This window comes from Neovison vison, chromosome 12, assembly GCF_020171115.1.
Source record: "Neovison vison isolate M4711 chromosome 12, ASM_NN_V1, whole genome shotgun sequence".
NCBI classification, from domain to species: Eukaryota; Metazoa; Chordata; class Mammalia; order Carnivora; family Mustelidae; genus Neogale; species Neogale vison.
Genome location: NC_058102.1, coordinates 126,471,339 through 126,494,014, shown reverse-complemented (window position 1 = coordinate 126,494,014; position 22,676 = coordinate 126,471,339). Strand labels below are relative to the sequence as shown.

General features: G+C 39.0%; 1 protein-coding gene across 1 annotated transcript in view; it reads right to left on the bottom strand.

Moving 5' to 3' along the window:
• Positions 1-22,676, bottom strand: part of MALRD1 (MAM and LDL receptor class A domain containing 1) — an 838,152-nt gene that overhangs the window by 671,735 nt on the left and 143,741 nt on the right. The window contains exons 13-14 of the mRNA XM_044228594.1: positions 13,703-13,849; positions 1,551-1,648 (exon numbers count right to left, since the gene is read on the bottom strand). Coding sequence (XP_044084529.1) covers positions 1,551-1,648; positions 13,703-13,849 — 245 coding nt within the window. The remainder of the gene's footprint in view (positions 1-1,550; positions 1,649-13,702; positions 13,850-22,676) is intronic.

Sequence of the window (22,676 nt, the reverse complement as noted above, 5' to 3'; positions counted from 1 at the left end):
ACAAGCGCTAAATGTCCTAAGCGACAACAGAGAAAAATGTTTCCAAGTGGAAACAACCATCTGTTGAAACATAATCCCAATGATCACAGATTAATGGCTACCAGCACACATCAATGGAAAATGTGGATAATCTTTCAAAAGAAAAAATGTATATGATTTCCTCACTGAATCTCAGGAATTTCAATAAGCTCTTAATGTTTGCTTTCAGACTTCCACAGAACAAGTTGAATTAATACATTTTATTGTTTAGTATCCAATGCCATATGTATATAACAACGGTGATCCCATCCCTTTGGTGTATGACCTTGAATTAAGGCTAAGTAAGCTTGTAAAGTACTTTTACAGAGCGAGTCAATGCCCCAGGAGTTCTCAAAACAAACAAACAAAAAACAAACAAACAAACAAAAACCTGTATCTATCACACAGGATTTAACTGAAGCAAAGCGAAGGTAGAATGCATGTGGGCAAAGTGGAAGTGGAGTCCAGGCAGTTATTTTACATGTAATCCCCACAGAGAAATAACAAGGGAAAAAAACGAGAGAGAGGACAATCCATTAAGAGATCTGAGCACTCCCATTCAGATTTATATCAAGCTGAACACAAAATTAGATTTATTCCTCTGAACAATATGTAATTTGTCAGCAGGAATGCCTGAATAAACTGCTGCACCCCCACATTTACAGCAGATGAATTGGTGTGCAGCGGTATCGATCTGCACTGTCTTCTGATAACTACAAAAATTAAACTGCAATCCTGAGGGCCTGGAGGCTTGCTGGAATGCTCAAAAGGATAGAAAACAAAGTAAGCTGAACAGAAACATCTAAGTGTAGGTGTTCGTTCTACAGAAAATAAAGGAATTCTGTTTAGTGAACACCTACTATGTGCCAGATACTTTGTCAGATAATCCTCAGAGCCAGGTGAAAAAAGGTACTCTGATATTACACTTCCAGTGTGGACACGGAGTCTCGAAGAGAGTATAGAGTCTGTGGCAGAACTGAGATCAGAACCAGGTCCGTCAGACTCCGAAGTCCTTCTCTGCCTTCTTCTCTCTCACGCTGGTGAAATGGACTGAGCACGCGTCGCCTGCTCTATGTTGACTTGGCATACAAAGACTAACTGAAGAAATAAAATTTCAGAAAATGTCATTATTTTTTCTGCACACAGTTCTTTCTCTTTATTTGCCCTTTCATCTTCCTTTCAGCAAGCACTTGTTTGGCTTATTTTATTTTACTCAATTAACACTGTTGGCCAAAACAATCAGCAGCTTTGGCAACATGTATCCACAGCTTTGGATGACTGGAAGGACTATTTGGAAAGAATACAAAATGAAAGAAATATTCTTTAATAGGCCCCACAAAAGAACCATTTAAGTCATAGACTGCAAATGGTCTTTTGAAGGACATGACATTTCGTGCTGATAGTCTGTATAAATCTCTCAGTTCATCATGAAAATGGCAGTAAAACAAAGCAGTCATTTACTGGCCCAAGTAACCCACACCTAACAGTTTACAACCACAGAATGGCCGATGGAAGTTCCAGTAACTGGTTACCTGACATGGGGTAGAGGCAGTGAGGGCTTTTGTAAGAACAGGACTTCCAAGCTTGGCCACTCTTGGAGATTGATGGGATCGGAAATAAATGAATGAGCCTACGAAATAAATAAATAAATAAATAAATAAATAAATAAATTTGTAAAAGTCACATGGATACAAATTCTGTTATACATTTAGCAGTCCTTTGCTCTAACATCTTATCCTTACAGACAATCAACTGTCAATCACAACAAGAAAATTACATGTTTTACTTATTTACCATTTAGTTCTGTAAATGACCAAGCTTTTTCATATGGATAACATTAAGTAAGATTAAATCCAATGATAAAAACAAGCTCTTGATCTAAATCCCCTAAACGAATAGGTTTATTGTCTTAACTTGGGTCATAATTAGAATCTATAATCAAATTAAACGAAGCTTCTAAGCTTACAATTAGATAGTCAACATGCCCTTATGAAATTCTCACAAGAGCATTATTTTTAAGTTTCTTCACAAAGGACTGAAAGATGCGAGCCTGTGGAATGAGCTGGGCTTCTCCTGGGGCTTACATGTTTGACATTGTTGTCTGTGCTAGTGGGGATGAAAGCTTAATTAAAGATCTAATCTGAGCGTTAACAAAATAACTGCTTTTAGATTTTAACTCCGTGGATGCGCTCATGGCAAACATACAGGGGGATAACATCTTTCAGCAGCTCAAAATCACACATTCTGAACTGCTGTCAGGGGTGGCTTCCTCGAATACTGAAAATTCACAAGGAAGGCTATGCAGAACAATGTCAAGGTCTGATCCTGCCCTTTGATAATCACAAAGTGATGGGCAACTGGGAAAGCAGACAATTTTGACTGAAAAATGCCATTTTTAGAAGGTGATTTTCCTAGATACTGGTTAATGCTAACTACACGGAAAGGATTTCAGAATTAAACTGTATTATTTTATAGCTACGGCCACGTGTTTAACCGAACAACCAAGGTTGCAAATCAGCAGTATCATCTCTGAATGAGAAAAACAGAACCAGTTTATACAGACCTTTTTTTTTTTAATTCTTTTTTAAATATGGGGCTTGAACTCATAACCCTGAGACCAAGAGTCACATGCTCTATGGACTGGAGGCAGCTAAGCTCCTCTATATGGGCTTTAACATCCCAAAACCAACAGGGAAGAATAAAAGCTATTATTCCCTAACTTCAAACCAAAAGTGATAGAAACTATGTAAGCTCATTAAATTCTGTTTTACCCATAAAAGAATAGCATAGGAAGAGAGGATTTTGAAAAAATTGTTTCAGCTTAAAAATTCTTAGGTTCAACTAAAATTCAATTGAATACTTTTAAAAGACTAATCAAAATTCTACAAATTGACAAATATTCAAGGATCCTAGTGCCCTGGTCATTTAAAAACAATATATACAATTTCAAACAAGCAGTCAATAAAGGACGGGACATATAAACTAAAACTCCAAATTCTAAAAGCAGTAAAGGTTTGAATAAATTGGGTATACCACAAAATGACTACAAAAGTGATTCTTAAAAATCTACTGGACATATATGGCAAAACAGCTGAGTTTTATTTAATTTTTAAGGAATACTTGTAACATTATTCAAGGACTCTTGAGTCTTAAAGAATATGAAGAACTCCTTGACTCAGATATCTCCCTGCCGGATATCTCTAACTTATAAGTTACGGAAATAGGAAAATAAAAAATAAACTGCAATGTCACTCATGATCATAAATTCAAAATTCTAATTAAAAAGTTATCAATTATATTTGAAATCCTTATCAAAAAAATTGTATGTCCTGACCAAACTGAGCTTTCCATGAATGGAAGCTGAGTTTAATTTAGCTGCTCTATCAACACAGTCATTCAGATCAACAAATTAAAGGGTAGAGTCAGAGCCGGATCAACAAATATTGAGAAGACTGTGGAAAAAAATAGCCATTGTCAATTAAAAAACTTAAGAAAATATTAAAAGTAAATAATTAAATGCAGACCAATAATCAACCCCAAAACAAATACCCTAAATGGCAAACAACAAAGCTACTTTAATTAAAATGAGAAACTAGAGATCTCTATCACTATTAATCACAGATAACATTAATTACCTTAGACTAACATTATCTTATAGGCCTAGTGAATGTGAGTCAAGAAAATAATATACTTAGCAAATATAATAGAAAATAGAAATACAGTTCTCATGTTTTGCCAATAATATTGCCATAAAAGTAGAAACTCCCAATGCTTCTATTGTTAAATAATGATAAGTATTAATAAGAAATCTGATAAGGTAAATGGAAACAAAGAAATGTGATTAAGTTATTTTTTTTAACTTTAGCAATAAGACCCTAGATACAGAAATTATTAGACATATCCTCTTCACTATTACATTAATACAAAATATGTAGGAGTAAAACAGAGAGAGAGATAACATGTTTTTAGATGAAAAGATATTGTAAAAATATTAATTTAGTGAAAATTTATTTGAAAGCTAAATAAAATCCTAAGAGAACTTTAATAGTTAGAAAAATAAATAATAAAAAAATAACACAGACTTAATATTTATAAGTGCGGGGTAAAGAGAATCTGAATTCTGAGCCTAGACCTAAAGACTTCTAGAAAAATGTCTCTGGATTTACCTTCTTATAAGTTTGCTGTGCAGAATGTACTTAGTTAAGAGAACTATGGAATTATAATGTATCAAGGAGATGGTTCCTGGTAAGCTGAGTTGTTCATATTGCAAAACTCCACAAACCCTAGAGGGGCTAACACAGTATCAGAATTTATGACTAACACAGTATAAGAATTAAGGAAAGAGGGGGTCGGCTTCCATGTATTAAACCATCCATAACCTCATCATTTATGAAGCATGCACCTGCTTTTAATGCAATGGTCTAGAAGGGACTCCTTACGTGATGTGAAAACCTAGAGATCAGACTTTATAATGAATACAAATAATCATAAGCCAGTATCATACAGAATAAAAATACCATAAGTATCATAAAATAATTATCATATAGAATAAAAAATCATGTATACAATGACCAAAACCAACCAAATGAGATCTGGCTCATGAATGTGAAGGTGGTTTAATATTTGAAAAATCCCCCTTATGAACAAACAAAAAATATGATGATATGATTATCATGATACTAAAAAATTCTGACAAATTTTAACAGAGACTCATATACATGCACACACAAAGAAAACATTATGAATAGAAGGGAACATCTTTACTTAATAAAGTAAACAATCTTTCAGCAAATATAGCACTTAAGGTTGAATTATTGACAATTATCTTCTGAAATTAGAACAAGAGAAGTATAGCAGCTATCACCAGCTCTATTCAACATTTTTCCAAAGTTACTAGCCAGTGTAATGAAACAAAGAAAACAGAAGGCTTAAGATTTAGAAATAAGGAAATAAAATTGTCATTATTGAAGAGAAAATAATTGGGAACCTAGAAAATTGTGTGTGTGTGTGTGTGTGTATGTGTGTGTGTGTGTACTTGCTATAATAAATAAAATCAGAAAGGTCACTGGATACAAAGTCAATATTTAAAAATATAATTGCATTTCTACATACCAGCAAAACACAAAAGTATTTAAAATATAACTTAAAATAGCAACAAACATATAAAAACCTAAAATATTTGTAAAATATTTTAAAATCTATACACTAAAAGCTTCAGAATATTATTTAGAGAACTTAAAGATGATTTAAGTAAGCTGAGAAATTAGAAACATTTGAAAAGATCGTTCTTCAATAAAGTACAAATAAAGGCTACAAGTAAGCAATCATTTTATACCCACAGATTAGAAGAATTTAAGAGAATATCATGCCTTTGCTGACAAATGGGGGGGGGAAGCACTCTTATTTTCGTAATGAAATTTAAAGTATTAAGATTTTGGGGGAACATACATCTTTCTGTAAAAATATAGTTGTCTCACTCATAGTTATTTATTGCATAGAACTGATGACTTACGCAAGTCAAATGAAAACGTGCGTCCAAACAAAAACCCTTATGCTAATTTTACAGAATATCTGTAATCACCAACATTTAGAAAGAGCCCAAATACCCTTCAACTGATCAGAGATCACAAACTATGCTTTATCCATGCAATGGAATACTACTCAGCAGTTAAAAAAAAATAGGAACTACCACTGCAATCAACAAAGTGCTGAATCTCAGATCCATTCAGCTAACTGAAAGAGGACTCCAAAGGCTACATACTGTAGGATCCTATTTATAGGACATTGTGGAAAAGGCAAAACTATAGGGATAGAAATCAGATCAGTGGATACCAGTAGCTGGAAATGAGATGGTACTGACTACAAAGTGGTACAGAATTAAGGGGAGAATGGAACTCTTCTATCCTGAGTTTTTTGATGGTTACAGAATTATATATGTTTGTTCAAACTCAGTAAACTGTACACCAAAAAGGTTGAATTTTATTGCATTTAAATTATACTTTAACAGATGGGCAGCCACCTCGGAAACCTGGCTGGGTTGCGGTGGAAGGCAGGGTCCCTGATACCGGAGGCAGACAGCACCATTGTTCCTGTAATGCCCCTCCCATAATAAACCCTTGCAAAGCCAGAAGAGGCTGGCAAGATATATTCAGGGCACTAAATGAGAAGAACATGCAGCCAAGAATATTTTATCCAGCAAGACTGACATTCAAAATGGATGGAAAGATAAAGAGTTTTCAAGACTGGCAAGGCTTAAAAGACTATGCAACCACCAAGCCGACACTGCAGGAAATATTAAGGGGGGTTTTATAAAAGAGGAAAAATCCCAAGAATAGCATTGAACAGAAATATAGAGACAGTCTACAGAAAGAAAGACTTCAAAGGTAACTCGATGTCAATAAAAACGTATCTATCAATAATCACTCTCAATGTGAATGGCCTAAATGCACCCATAAAACGGCACAGGGTTGCTGATTGGATAAAACGACAGGACCCATCCATATGCTGTCTACAAGAGACCCATTTTGAACCTAAAGATACACGCAGACTGAAAGTGAAGGGGTGGAGAAACATCTTTCATGCCAATGGGACTCAAAAGAAGGCTGGGGTAGCGATTCTCATATCAGATAAATTAGACTTCAAACTAAAGACTGTAGTCAGAGATACAGAAGGACACTACATAATCCTTAAAGGGACTATCCACCAAGATGATCTAACAAATGTAAATATCTATCCTCCCAATATGGGAGCAGCCAATTACTTAAGAAAACTGTTAATCAAGATAAAGAGTCATATTGACATGAATACACTAATCGTAGGAGATCTTAACACGCCTCTCATTTTAGACAGATCATTAAAGCAGAAAATCAATAAAGAAACAAGAGCATTGAATGACACATTGGACCAGATGGACCTCATAGATATATACAGAACATTCCACCCTGAAACAACAGAATACTCATTCTTCTCAAGTGCACACGGAACCTTCTCCAGAATAGACCACATACTGGGTCACAAATCAGGACTCAGCCGATACCAAAAGACTGAGATTATTCCCTGCATATTCTCAGATCACAATGCTTTGAAACTGGAGCTCAATCACAAGGAAAAGTTCTGAAGGAACTCAAACACCTGGAAGCTAAAGACCACCTTGCTTAAGAATGCTTGGATCAACCAGGAGATCAAAGAAGAACTGAAACAATTCATGGAAACCAATGAGAATGAAGACACTTCGGTCCAAAACCTATGGGATACAGCAAAGGCGGTCCTAAGGGGAAAATACATAGCCATCCAAGCCTCCCTCAAAAAAATTGAAAAATCTAGAACACACCAGCTGTCTCTAGACCTTAAAGAACTGGAGAATCAACAACAAATCAAACCAACTCCACACATAAGAAGGGAAATCATCAAGATTAGAGCTGAGATCAATGAGGTAGAAACCAGAGATACAGTAGAACGTAACAATGAAACTAGAAGCTGGTTTTTTGAAAGAATCAATAAGATCGATAAGCCACTGGCCACACTAATCCAAAAGAAAAGAGAGAAAGACCAAATTCATAAAATTATGAATGAAAAGGGAGAGATCACAACTAACACCAAGGAAGTAGAAACAATCATCAGAAGCTATTATCAACAGTTATATGCCAATAAGCTTAGCAACCTAGATGAAATGGATGCATTTCTGGAAAAATATAAACTACCAAAATTGAACCAGGAAGAAATCGACAATCTGAATAGACCGATATCTAATAACGAGATTGAAGCAGTGATCAAAAACCTCCCAAAAAAACAAGAGCCCAGGACCTGACGGATTCCCTGGGGAATTCTACCAAACCTTCCAAGAAGAAATAACACCTATTTTCCTGAAGCTGTTTCAAAAAATTGAAGCAGAAGGAAAACTTCCAGACTCTTTCAATGAAGCCAGCATTACCCTGATCCCCAAACCAGGCAAGGACCCTACCAAAAAGGAGAATTTCAGACCAATATCACTGATGAATATGGATGCTAAGATTCTCAACAAGATCCTAGCCAACAGGATCCAACAGCACATTAAAAAGATTATCCACCATGATCAGGTGGGATTCATCCCTGGGCTACAAGGATGGTTCAACATTCGCAAATCAATCAATGTGATACAACAAATTAATATGAGAAGAGAGAAGAACCACATGGTCCTCTCAATTGATGCAGAAAAAACATTTGACAAAATCCAGCATCCGTTCCTGATTAAAACGCTTCAAAGTATAGGGATAGAGGGAACATTCCTGAACCTCATCAAATCTATCTATGAAAGACCCACAGCAAATATCATCCTCAATGGGAAAAAGCTTGTAGTCTTCCCATTGAGATCAGGACCAAGACAAGGATGCCCACTTTCACCACTCTTGTTCAACATAGTATTAGAAGTCCTAGCAACAGCAATCAGACAACAGAGAAAAATAAAAGGTATCCAAATTGGTAATGAAGAAGTCAAACTCTCTCTCTTCGCAGATGACATGATTCTTTATTTGGAAAACCCAAAAGACTCCACCCCCAAACTACTAGAACTCATACAGCAATTCAGCAACGTGGCAGGATACAAAGTCAATGTGCAGAAATCAGTGGCTTTCTTATACACTAACAATGAAAATACAGAAAGGGAAATTAGAGAATCGATTCCATTTACTATAGCACCAAGAACCATAAGATACCTGGGAATAAACCTAACCAAAGACATAAAGGATCTGTACTTGAGGAACTACAGAACACTCATGAAAGAAATTGAAGAAGACACAAATAGATGGAAGACCATTCCATGCTATTGGATCGGAAGAATAAACATTGTTAAAATGTCTATACTGCCTAGAGCAATCTATACTTTTAATGCCATTCCGATCAAAATTCCACCGGCATTCTTCAAAGAGCTGGAGCAAATGATCCTAAAATTTGTATGGAATCAGAAGAGACCCCGAATCACTAAGGAAATGTTGAAAAACAAAAATAATGCTGGCGGCATCACGTTACCTGATTTCAAGCTTTATTACAAAGCTGTGATCACCAAGACAGCATGGTACTGGCATAAAAACAGACACATAGACCAGTGGAACAGAGTAGAGAGCCCTGATATGGACCCTCAACTCTATGGTCAATTAATCTTCGACAAAACAGGAAAAAATATACAGTGGAAAAAAGACAGTCTCTTCAATAAATGGTGCTAGGAAAACTGGACAGCTATATGTAGAAGAATGAAACTCGACCATTCTCTTACACCGTACACAAAGTTAAACTCAAAATGGATAAAAGACCTCAACGTGAGACAGGAATCCATCAGAATCTTAGAGGAGAACATAGGCAGTCATCTCTTTGATATCAGCCACAGCAACTTCTTTCAAGATACGTCTCCAAAGGCAAAGGAAACAAAAGCGAAAATAAACTTCTGGGACTTCATCAAAATCAAAAGCTTCTGCACAGCAAAGGAAACAGTCAAAAAAACAAAGAGGCAACCCACGGAATGGGAGAAGATATTTGCAAATGACAGTACAGACAAAAGGTTGATATCCAGGATCTATAATGAACTCCTCAAACTCAACACACACGAAACAGGCAAACACATCAAAAAATGGGCAGAAGATATGAAAGACACTTCTCCCATCAAGACATACAAATGGCTATCAGACACATGAAAAAATGTTCATCATCAATAGCTCTCAGGGAGATTCAAATTAAAACCACATTGAGATATCACCTTACACCAGTTAGAATGGCCAAAATTAACAAAACAGGAAACAACATGTGTTGGAGAGGATGTGGAGAAAGGGGAACCCTCTTACACTGTTGGTGGGAATGCAAGTTGGTGCAGCCTCTTTGGAGAACAGTGTGGAGATTCCTCAAGAAATTAAAAATAGAGCTTCCCTACGACCCTGCAATTGCACTCCTGGGTATTTACCCCAAAGACACAGATGTCATGAAAAGAAGGGCCATCTGTACCCCAATGTTTATAGCAGCAATGGCCACAGTCGCCAAACTATGGAAAGAACCAAGATGCCCTTCAACGGATGAATGGATAAGGAAGATGTGGTCCATATACACTATGGAGTATTACGCCTCCATCAGAAAGGATGAATACCCAACTTTTGTAGCAACATGGATGGGACTGGAAGAGATTATGCTGAGTGAAATAAGTCAAGCAGAGAGTCAATTATCATATGGTTTCACTTATTTGTAGAGCATAACAAATAGCATGGAGGACAAGGGGCGTTAGAGAGGAGAAGGGAATTTGGGTAAATTGGAAGGGGAGGTGAACCATGAGAGACTATGGACTCTGAAAAACAATCTGAGGGGTTTGAAGTGGCGGGGGGGGGGTGGTGGGAGGTTGGGGTACCAGGTGGTGGGTATTATAGAGGGCACGGCTTGCATGGAGCACTGGGTGTGGTGAAAAAATAATGAATACTGTTTTTCTAAAAATAAATAAATTGGAAAAAAAAGGAATAAAAGATGACAAAATTAAAAAAAAGAAGTTTGCTGGAAAATAAATGTCTTGTGGTCTTCAAAATAAATAAATAAATAAACAAACAAACATACCTTTGCGAGTGGCCATACTGCTAATCAATATGTATGTTTGCCCATTTTTGTGTATATATACATGTGTGCCCATACACATGTATGTCTGTGTATATATATGTATGAATATATATTTAACAGAAAAAATAAAATTCAAAATGACTATAATTGATGACTTGGAAGAATTGCCATGAGCTATCTTTAGTAAAGTAAGTAAGATACAGTAGTTACAATAGGATCTCATTTTTTGGTAAAATAAATCATCATCAGGATACTTAAAATTTTCAATGTATACATATCCATTACGTACACATATGTGTACATGAGCATAAATAAGAATGAATAAACATGAGTTGTCTGTGTGGTGGTTTCAGAAGGTAACTAGGAACTGGAAAATAAAAACCAAGCAAAGAAGGGGGGTAGAAAAATCAAGGTTTTACTGCAAAAAGAAAAGCTACATAATGTTAAGCCATTCATCTTTTATGTAAAATTACATATGGGAATGTGCATATATGAGGAAAAATACTGGAAATTAAACAGTTTCCTAAAGCACTGTAATCCACAAACACAAAGGTCTAAGAACATAACAGGCTGTAGGTAAGCGTACGGTCTTCCATGTGGGAGCCGGGAAGCGGAGCCTGCTGCCTTCTCCCAGAAACTTCCGCTTCACTTCTCCTAGACCGTCCTGGTACAATTTTTCGTCCTCCCCATTTGTGATGTAAGACCACTAGCGATCATCTTAAAGTCACAATGACAATCACAGGTAAAGAAGGACAGACTTCATGGCAGAGGGACTCCTTGATGTGCCCTTTCCAGAGAGAATTGCTACAATTTCTTTGCTGTTCTCACTTTCAATTATAACAGCTGCCTCCAGTTCTGTCGGTTTATTGTTCTCTGTGAGCATTGTTCAGATCACAGAGAAAGAAAAAAGGGTCCTTCAATATTCAGCGAAAGAGAACTTTTAGAATCTCTTTTTGGCATAAATCATAATTAAGTGGTAATTACACGATACCTGCAGATTACTAATAAATGTTTTCTTATTATCACAGCCCTGGTGGAATCCCTAGTTTGCCTACTAGAACAGTCAACAGACAGTCACATTTAGTGGCCTTTTACCAAATTAAAAGCCTTAGCAGGTATTACTTCATTTAATCCTCATAATAATTTTACGTGAAAGATATTTTGATTTTACCTATTTTCTAGCTGAAAAAAAAAAATGGGGCACAAAGGCATTTAACGAATTTGTGCAGTGTCAACAACATCCTGACTTACCCCTGGGCAAACAGGGATCTCTGCCACCCTGCTCTCAAAGAGGTCACCCAAGGCCATCCCCATGCACCATGTGAGCAGCTTATGAGTAGAAAAGTAGAAAAGCACCATTTCGTACAGGGCAGAACTCCACGCCTCCCGAAACAGCAAGCCCATCTCCCTCAGAGACCCAGGCACAGAGCCAGACTGAACACACCGACAGGCGAGCCCCAATAAAACGGCCAGAGGCCTCAGTGTGTCTCACCCTTCCCGGATAGCTCTTAAAGCATCCTAACGACAGCCCCCAGCCAGGCCAAGTTCCAGCCTCTGAACCACCACGGAGCTTCCTTTAAAGGGTAATCAACAGGCCATTCAGTGTTCCAGAAAAGTGTTGCATCTCAGCCTTTTAGAATAAAACTAATGGGTCACGTGCTTTCATAGACAGAATGGTTACCATGAGCCTCCAGAGAGATTTCAAATTCCAAGCACTCCGTAACCCCCCTCTTTTCTTGGCTGCTTCATCTTCTCTATACTCTGCCCACATACACCCATCACTCAGCCGGAACCACCTACATCTCTCCCATCCTCTTCCAGGATATTCCGTCAGTTAGAACACCTCCCTTGACACCTCTCCTTACTTCAGCCTTTCTGGCAACTCTCCCTTCAGTGCTCAGTTCTGGAGTCACCTCCTCCAGGAAGGCCTCTTGATTCCACTGAGTCACCCTCCATCTCGTATAAAACATTTATTATATCTTAGTGCAAATCCTCACCTACTGGCTTCAGTCACTAGACTTCAGACCACCCCAGAGGCAGGGAGCATGGCTTCCATCTGTGTACCCCAGGTGTAGTACAGGATATGGATTCAGTCAACGGTTTTAGAACAGAAAAAGAAACATTATATGAGCTGAAAGAAAATGGGCTATTAACTTAGAGCTCCCATCATTAGTCCTGTTTCAAACTTGAATCCTCCAGAATCTGGAAGAAAAAATATGGTTCACTGGCCTGAAAAGAAAAAGTAGGACCTTACTCCATTGTCAAATAAGCTGGGTTTATAGTTTTAGACAACAGATGGATGGCTAGAGTCTCCCTCCCAACCCCTAACATACCCCACCAACCCCAGTTTCCAGTGGCTGTAATTTAAAACACGGTCAACACTGTTAGCTCTGGCATACCTCTTCGGAAATCTCAAAGGAGAAATAAATAATGTCCAAGGAGGTTATATGAGCTTAAAGAGGATCGACAGTGCAGTTGTGTTTTTATAAAGTTAGTACGATATTCATGTACCTAGGCAATGTCGTGGACACAAACAAGGCAAAGTAGAACAAAACCCTTCTGTTTTCCTTGGAGATTCACAAACCCAGATCGAAATGCTATGTGTCATTTGACTGCTGTATTTTAAGAGTCCATGGACAAATTGTAACGTAGGTTAAAAATACATGAGAAAGAAGATTGTTACAAAGAAGATTTAAGAGAGATTAAACTGCATTCAAACATTTGTCGATTTATTTTACAGATAGCACTAAACCTCTGTTCTCTTTTCCAGAAAGATTAAAGTATTTTTTTTTCTGTTTTGCAAAAATTGGATTGCTCTAAAAAGAAAGCAAGCCTATTGTACATGAGCTCTGGCAACTAAAGAAAATTATCAGAAGACTTCCCCTCTCACCATGCTTTCAGCCCAACCTTGTAAAAAATGAGACCTCAAAAATGTTGGTTATGAAAACAGTATTATTTTCAGAAACTCAACTCAAATTATGATGTTGATCAGGAGAGTTTCAAGCGAGACAAACCAGAGCTCCATGTAGGTAGCCTATAGCTAGAAATGAAAACACAAAGGTTCATCATTCTGCAACATGACAGAAAGGCAACCAATATTTTTTTTCAAAGGAAAATATCCTACCATGACTTGTGTTTGCTGTATGATCATCACCAGGAAGGTGGCTCTCTCCACTGGCCAATCCTTTCATGATTTCCCATTGCGAATCTTCTGTGAGAAATGGCTCCCAACCGCAGAAACCAGATTCAAAGTCACACGTGAGGGGATTTGCTGTTCCACACGGAAGACAGGTGAGGAGAAATTAAGCAAAAAATTTAATTCCTGAAACACTGACTTCACATTAGCCAATCAATGTTGGAGGGCAGAGCAATCATCCCACTCCGTAATAAATGTCTTCTGATTCCCAAAACAGTTTTGCTTTTTCCAGCTGCAAAGTTTTCTGTGTGTTGTGTGAGGGACCGTCCTTCTATATTCTTCTAACTGCGAGTGTGGGATGCTTCATCCTGGCTGGCCATCTCTGCTGTACTTAGCCTTGCCCAGTGAAACTAGAGCTCTTCAAAGGACTAACCGATGCACTGGCCAAGACAAACAGGATTCACCTGCTGAGTTTGTAGTTTTAAAAAGGTCCATTTGAAAGCGAGGAATTGATTCTGAACACCTGAAGAGTTTGAGGTTGGCCCCTTGGTATTCATTCTGATATGCTATTTTAACAGTTTCTCAAAAATAAGTAAATAAATAAATAAAACGACTAGCTACTTTGGAAATGCAGGTAAATTAGAACATTTTGAACTTTGCTTTTGTTTCCCTCTTAAAGCACAGACATTGGGGAACGTATGTGCTATGGTGAGTGCTGTGAAGTGTGTAAACCTGGCGATTCACAAACCTATACCCCTGGGGTTAATAATACATTGTATGTTAATAAAAAAAATTTTTTAAGGAAAAAAATAAAAAAATAAATTGATCTCAAAAGAAACCAGTAAGGAAGTTTCTCAAGAAGTTAAAAATCGAACTACTCTATGATCTAGCAATTGCACTATGAGGTATTTACCCAAGGGATATGAAATTCTCATCTGAAGGGATACATGCACCTTGATGTTCAGCATATCAACAATAGCCAAACTACAGAGAGAGCCCCAATGTCCATCGACTGATGAATGGAAAAAGGAGGGATGGTATATATGGTGGAATATTACTCAGCCATAAAAAAGAATGAAATTTTGAAATTTTGCCATTTGCAACAACGTGGATAGAGCTAGACAGTATAACGCGAAGTAAGTCCATCAGAGAAAGACAAGCACTGTATGATTTCACTCATACATAGAATTTAAGAAACAAAACAAATAGATGGGAGAGGGAAAAAAGAGAGGTAAACCTGGAAACAGACTTAACTACAAAGAAGAGAGTTATGGGGGTGGGGTATTAAACAGGTGATGGAGATTAAGGCGTGTACTTCTGATGAGCACTGGGTGTTGTATGTAACCGAAGAAGCACTAAATTCTACACCTGAAACTAATTTAACACTGAACAGTGACTAGAATTTATATAAAAACTTGAAAAAAAAATAACTTAAAAAAAAAAAAGTTCTAGATTAAGTCAGTGTCTGGGGTTGGTTAGCTTCACAGAATCCTTACCAGCTTTGCCACCAAATTTGCGAGACAAAAGGAGCAAGACTGGGCCATAAACTAAAAATTCTAACAACAGGATTTGTGCTTTTGAGACATCAGTTTTTATGTGCTTAAATTCCCTTTGGCTAAAATAAGAGTCAGAGTATCAGGCTATCTTAGATAACAGCTTGGGAAATAAATTAAAGTAACATAAAAATTTATTTCTACATATTCCTTTCCATGCATAAGCTTTTTTATAATACCGAGTGAAGGGAGATGAAATAACTCTTGGTCAGAATACACCCAAAGTTTTGACAAACCTGAAGTTTTAGCAAGCTCCCTAGGATCAGAACGCTATTATCTTTAGTAATAAGAACAACAGACATGTTACCAGAAGCTCCCAGTACATGTCAGGTTTCTTGGACCTATTACCATTGGTCCTTTCAAATCCCAGCACAGTAAGGGTAATCATCCCCCAAAGAGAAAAGCTGCTCTAGGCAACATGTCTGTGGTAAATTTAGTAAATGGAACATCTAGGCTTTGGAACGTCCGACACCAAAGCTTACATACTGTGAAGCCTCCCTAAACCAGAGATCCTATCACCTTAAAACTGCTCCTAATCATTATTTTCAACTTTCAATAATATGACCAAATCCAAGCATCTAAAGGGCTCATTCATTTAAGCATCGAACTCTTGACTTTGGCTCAGGTCATGACCTCTGAGTCATGAGATCAAGCCCCATGTCAAGCTCAGAGTTTGCTTGAGATTCTCTCTCTCCCTCTCTCCTAGGCATCTCCTCCAACTCACTCACTCTATAAATAATAAATATTTTTTTAAAATTTATAATATGACCAAATTGACCAGTATATTGCAAAAGCTCACTATATCTTAATAATCAAAGGATCTTCAGATTTCTATAAACAGGGATGCCTGGTTTCATGACCAGATAGTTCATCACTAACATGTCAACTTTTAAAACACTGAAGTGCACTATGCAGTAACACTACCACTTAAATTTTCTCTACATGAAACAAGATGGGATTGGGAAGGAGACAAACCATAAGTGACTCGTAATCTCACAAAACAAACTGAGGGTTGCTGGGGGGAGGGGGGTTGGGAGAGGAGGGTGGGGTTATGGACATTGGGGAGGGTATGTGCTAAGGTGAGTGCTGTGAAGTGTGTAAACCTGGCGATTCACAGACCTGTACCACTGGGGATAAAAATATATGTTTATAAAAATTTTTTTTTTCTCTACATGGGAACATTTAGATCTCAGAGCTATGCTGATTTAGACAGTCATATAACAGATACGTTATTTTTCCTTTACAAGAAAATACTGTATTCTCACTTAAATGGATTTCCCCCAAAATAAACATGAGTTAAGTACAATATACTAAGGAAAAGATGTTTTGCATCACCTAATGGTGAATCAATATGCAAGGAAATGCCACTCACACATACACCTAACTGAAAATCTACTGCTTCTGGATGTGTTCTTCTTTACTCAACTCTGCCTACAGAGTTCATAGGATACTACTGACACTCCTTAAAGAAGAGTCTCTTCTGTTTTTTGACATACACTTAAGCACCAATGAGGAGCTGTGACGGTCTCCCCAGGCATCCAGAAAATCCTCTGGTCTAGTTCCCTGGTTCTCTATGAACCTTGCCACTTGCTAAGTGACCTCAGAATTCTTCTCAGTCAGTTGGTAGAGTCCAGAAATACACAAGACTCAAAGTACATATCTAACCACTGAAATTTGCTTAAAGGTTCCAAATCCTTGGTTTGGGACTTGGTCGGGGAACCCTTCCACCTACTCCCAAGGGTACCCTAATTCTTCCCTGGAAAACACTTCCCTGGAATAGAAAATCTTCTATGGGTAAGATAACCACATATCTGGGTTGCCACAATTTATGCCTGTTGTTCTAGCATAATAATGAATGCCTTCTCCTCCCCCACCTCAAGTGTCCCTGTTGGGCTAATAAATTCAATATTGTCCTTTTGTAGGCTATAAATTACATATTAGGGCACCTGGGTGGCTCAGTCAGTTAAGCCTCTGACTCTTGGCTTCAGTTCTGGTTGTAACCTAAGGGTTGTGGGATCCAGCCCCGTGTGGGACTCTGCGATTGCATAAGTCTACTTGAGATTCTCTCCCTCTCAAACGGATAAATCTTTTTTTAAAAATTATGTATTAATACACAAAGGAAATAAATCTGTGCAAATAGCAATCTTATTCACTGCAGGTGACCAATGAAGGAACAAGTAACCATCTTATTCCCCAAATAGGCAATGGTACAAAACGGCAGTCAGACTAGTAAGGGTGGATGGAAAGTACAATGTGACCCAACCATCACCAAATCCTTCCACGGCTCTTCACAACTGTTCCTAGGTCACTGAACTGCAAAGATACAAAGATGTCAAGAAAAAATAACATTGGATTGTATAAATGCTTCTGAAATGTGGCTTTAGGAGAAAAGTTGCTTTCTTCCATATCTGATGTTTCACCAGGTAAAATGTCAATCATTGCACTTTTTGTAAAACATGAAACACCCTGTCCTTTGAAAAATGAAAATTAGTCTTTAAAATTCATCACCCTAAAAATATGTGAAAGCAAAATCGGACAGTCATCTCTATGAAAATCTTAGTGAATGGCTCAGCTGTTTTTACCAATGACATTTACCCCAATACACTGCAAAGGACATTTTTTAAAGCTAAGTATTCTAGAACTTAATTTTGCTATAAAATATAAATCAAATTTCAGTCACCAAAGTTTAGGTTCTTACATTAAAACTTCCCTACATAATTCAATAAGTTTAAGGTGTAGTTATAAATATCTGAAGAAAACCGGGAGAACCAAAAACATCCTGGACACTAATAAATGCTGTTAATACCATTTATGATAAATACTAAATATTTATAAAGTCTTTAAAAAATCAACTATTTATATTATAGGCAGAATGTATTCACTACAGAGAATTGATTATTTGGTTGCTTTTATTTTAACTTTCTGTGATTGTAGAACACACTTCACTATATTTCTAATCAGAGCATGAGAAATACCACTATTCATAATTTGAGTGAAATTTTGCTGAGTTCATCAGAGCAATATTTTAAAATTATGACAAAGCCTTCTCTTGCATATTTAACCACTGCAGCATATTGGCAGAAGAAAAAAAATTCACTGTGACAGCTGAGAAAAATTTTTCTGGATCATGAAAATTAAAATATTTATGAATCCTCTAGTTCAGAAATAAATCAATTTCCTATTATATTAGAAAAATATATGGGAATAAATGAGGAATGTTCCATTCAATAAGCATCTACTAGATATTAAAATGATGTTATATAAACATTTGTTAATACTTATTGAGAAACCACAAGGATCTTTTCTCGATGTATCCTCCCCTTGTGTAACATGAAATTTTTAGTTTTGTTTTTTTTTTTTTTTCAAAATATAAAAGACATTCAGGGACAGCATCACAGTAAACATTTAATGTACTTCCCGGAATTCTTGGTTTAAGCTCCTTTCACCTGAATATTGTACCAACTTCTCCTGTGAAGTGTCACCATTTGCACAGCATTTTATCTTTTTAATCTTTAAAAAAGAGAGAATCTCAAGCAGACTCCACACTGAGGATTGAGCCCAACCAGGGGTTTGATCCCAACCACCGAGATCATGACCTGAGCTGAAATCAAGAGTCAGATGCTCAACTGACTGAGCCACCCAAGTGCCTCTATATTAGCATTTTAAAAGCTTTAAAAAAAATAAAAAAATAATTAGAAGAACTTCTCCTCCTTCAGAATTTCCCACACCTTTCTGATATGAACACAGATCTGTCCATGCTTCCATCTTTTTTGGAACATACTTACAGTCCTTTTGCATGTCATAATTGAAAAATACACATACACTTTTAAAATTTTGTGGAAAAATATAGATGGCATAAAATGAATATTTTTCACTATTTTAAGTGTACCATTCAGCAGCGTTCAGTACACTCATACTGCTGTACATCCATCACCATGCCCCATCTCCAGAACTTCATCTTTGCAAAGTCAAACTCCATACTCATTAAACACCAACTCTGGTCTTCCCCTCTGCCTACCCCGTGGTAACCCCCATTCTGCTTTCTGTCTCTATGAATTTGACTCCTCCGTGTACCTTATAAAAGTAAAATTATACAATATTTATCCTTTTGTGACTTGTTTCATTTAAAATAATGTCTAACGTTCATCTATATTGTGGCACCTGTCTGGAGATTAGGTACATTTTATATGTAAATTATTCAGCTAGCCAATGTATACCCTTAGATATGTTCGGGACAAAGTATATTTTAATTATTTTATTAGAAATATGTAAAGATACATTGTAATGCAATGCCTCTATTTTATACAGGAGCATATTAATAACTGTTGAGCACTTATCACTTGGAATTAGGCAGTATTTGTCCTGTGGCTGCTTTATTTCACTTAGCATAACGACTCCATTTACATGACCTGTCTAAAATACTCAAACTACTGAAATCAGAGAATAAAACTGTGGTTACCAGACGCTGGGGGATACAGGGAAATGGTGAGTTGCTGTTCAATGGGTATGAAGTTTCAGCCATGCAAGATGAATTAATTCAGAATTTCCCACAGCACACAGCCTATTGTCAACAATACCGTATTGTGCTTTTCAATTGTTTGGCAATACTTTTATTTAAGGCTTTGTTGAAAATAGGACCTTTCATAAGTTATTTTCCAAAGAGGCGGAAAAGGGGCATTAAAAAAAAAATTCACTTGTCTGTTCCCTAACACACGTTCAGCAGGACTGTTTTTCACACTCATTTAAATAATATATTTGAAGCTGAACGTGCGGTCCCAGATGTTAGAAACTCCCCCACAAATCCCAACGACAGGGACTTCTAGGGTCGGAGCGGCGAAGTTTTCCTGAGCAGGAGCATCTAGTCTGTTTAGGACTTTGACAGGAGATCTCTTCCACTCGGGAAGAGTTCTTACGACCCGACAAGTTCGGCATGACTGCTTGAACCGCCCTGCACACCGCACACCAGGGCACCGCGCGGTCGGGCGCCGCAGCGCTCGCAGCGCTCAACACCGTAGGGACTGGAAGCGCGAGTGCGCGGCTCCGGGCTGGGGTCTCGGCGGCGCCCACCTCCCTCGCGGGGGCCCGGCTCCCCGCGCCACCGCGATCCTCCGTCCTCCCACCCCTCCTCGTCTGCGAGCACCCCGGCCCGCACCAGGGGGCCGCCCCGCCTCCCCGACCCCCCCCCCCCACCCCACCCCCGGCTTGCGTTCGCTAGCCCGGGCCTCGCCCCCTTTCCTGGGGGTGGTCCGGTGGCAGAGGGCCGCACGCGAGCACACGGCGACCGCGCGGGAAGCGCTCGGGCCCGGGCCCGCCGCTCTGGAAGCGGGCTGTGCTGCGGGAATGCGGAGCCGCGGCCGCCCGCTCTAGCCGCGAACGCCGGGCCGGAGCAGCCCCGAACGCCGCCCGAAGTCGCGGGCCGTGCACAGCAGCCTGCGCCGCCCCCGCGAACACGACAGCCACACCTCGGGGCGCGGGGTCAGAGGCAGAGGCCGGTAGCCGCCGCGGAAACCGCGCGGAGCACTCACCTGCGGCTGCCGGCCGAGAGCTGCGCCCGCCCGCCGGTAACCGTCCAAGTACTCGGCGGCCCCCGGCTGCGGGAGGCCCGCGAAGACCACGAGGCCAAGCAAGAGGAAGCGGAGGGAGTCCCCGCCCAGGTGCGGCCGGCTGCCGGCCGGGCGGCCAGGGGGGCGGGCAGGGGAGGGCGATGGGTGGGGGGCGCGGGGGCAGAGGGACAGGTAAGTGCAAGGGGCGCGCGCCAAGCTACACGTGACCGTCTGGCATCTCTCCCCACCTGTGCGGCCACACGTGGTGCCCCACGAAGTTCGCGGGGTGAATCTCAACGTTAAGTGTCCTTTCTCCAAAAAGAAAGGACAGAGGAAAACTTCTGGAGGTGAAGGATAAAGATCAGATGTCTGCGTATTCCAAACTCAGATTGTATACATTAATTATGTGTATTGTTGTATGTCAATTATACCTCAATAAAGCTTTTTAAAAATTTATCGTTTGATGGTGTCGTGATGCTCTTAGGAATTAGTTACAGGAGTTTTAGCTTCTGTTAAAGATCTGCCAGCTGGTTTGCCTTAAGTCCACTTTTTTTTTTTTTTTTTTTTAAGATTTTATTTAGGGACGCCTGGGTGGCTCAGTCCCTAAGCGTCTGCCTTCAAGTGAAGTCGTGATCCCACCATCCTAGGATGGAGCCCCGCATCTGGCTCCCAGCTCGGCGGGAGGCCTGATTTCCCTCTTCCACTACCCCTGCTCCTGTTCCTGCTCTCGTTCTCTCCCTGTCAGGTAAATAAATATTTGAAAAAAGAAAAAAAATTATTTATTCGACACAGAAAAAGCGCACAAGTATAGGGGAGAGGCTGAGGGAAGACCAAGCAAGGAGTCCCATGTGGGGCTGATCCCAGGACTCTGGGATCATGACCCTAACCTAAGGCAGACAAACAGCTGAGCTACACAGGCGCCCTGCCTTGAGTCTACTTTATATACGCCATCTGTTTTCCTCTCAGTGGTCTTTTCATTTCTGAAGGTTATTTGGCACAGTAGTACTCAAACTTTAACATGCAGCGGAACCACCTGAGACATTGTTAATAAGCAACTTTTGGTTCAGTAAGATTGTGATGCAGCCTGAGGTTCTGTAATTCAAAAGAGCTCCCAGATGATGCTAATGCTACTGGTCCACAACGCATAGTAGCAAAACACAAGCAACACTCCTTTTCACTTCCAATTAACTGCCTCAGAATAGGCATGGGGCTAAAGGCTGTCAACTACTTTTATTAAACTTATCTAGAATTAAGAGGCACTTGGTAATAAAAAATACCTGAGTGAGTGTGCCTTTGGGGACAAGCATGCAGAGAACAATACCAACTAACAACATCCATCACTTAATATTACTGAGTCTCCAGTACGAACTCCTGGTGCTATTCAACCTGCATGTATGAGCTCCACTCAGAGATCCATCCTAAAGTGGGATAAGAAGGAGGTATACAAGCATGTTTCATTCGCTTCACGAACTGGGGAATTCTAAGAAGAGTTTGCATTACAAATTCAACTTGTAAAATACAAACCTCAAAGTATGTGTAGAATCAGGGGGACTGAGAAGCTCAGTTGAGTTACTGAGGACATGATCTCAGGGTGGGGAACTCAGTCCTGCGCTTGGCTCCCCCACTCTGCACTGAGTCTGCTTGAGATTCCTTTTAACCCCCCCCTTACTCTTGAACACGTGTATGCTCTCGCTCTCTCAAATAAATAAATGAAGTATATTTTTTTAAAGTATTGTAGAATGTTTCAAAGTGGTTTTGAATTTTAAAGGGAAGTTTCTCCTATTTAGTAATAATATACGTGAGCATGTGTATGTATTCACAAATGTATTAAATATCCTAATGCAGAAAATAATGTAGTATCAATTC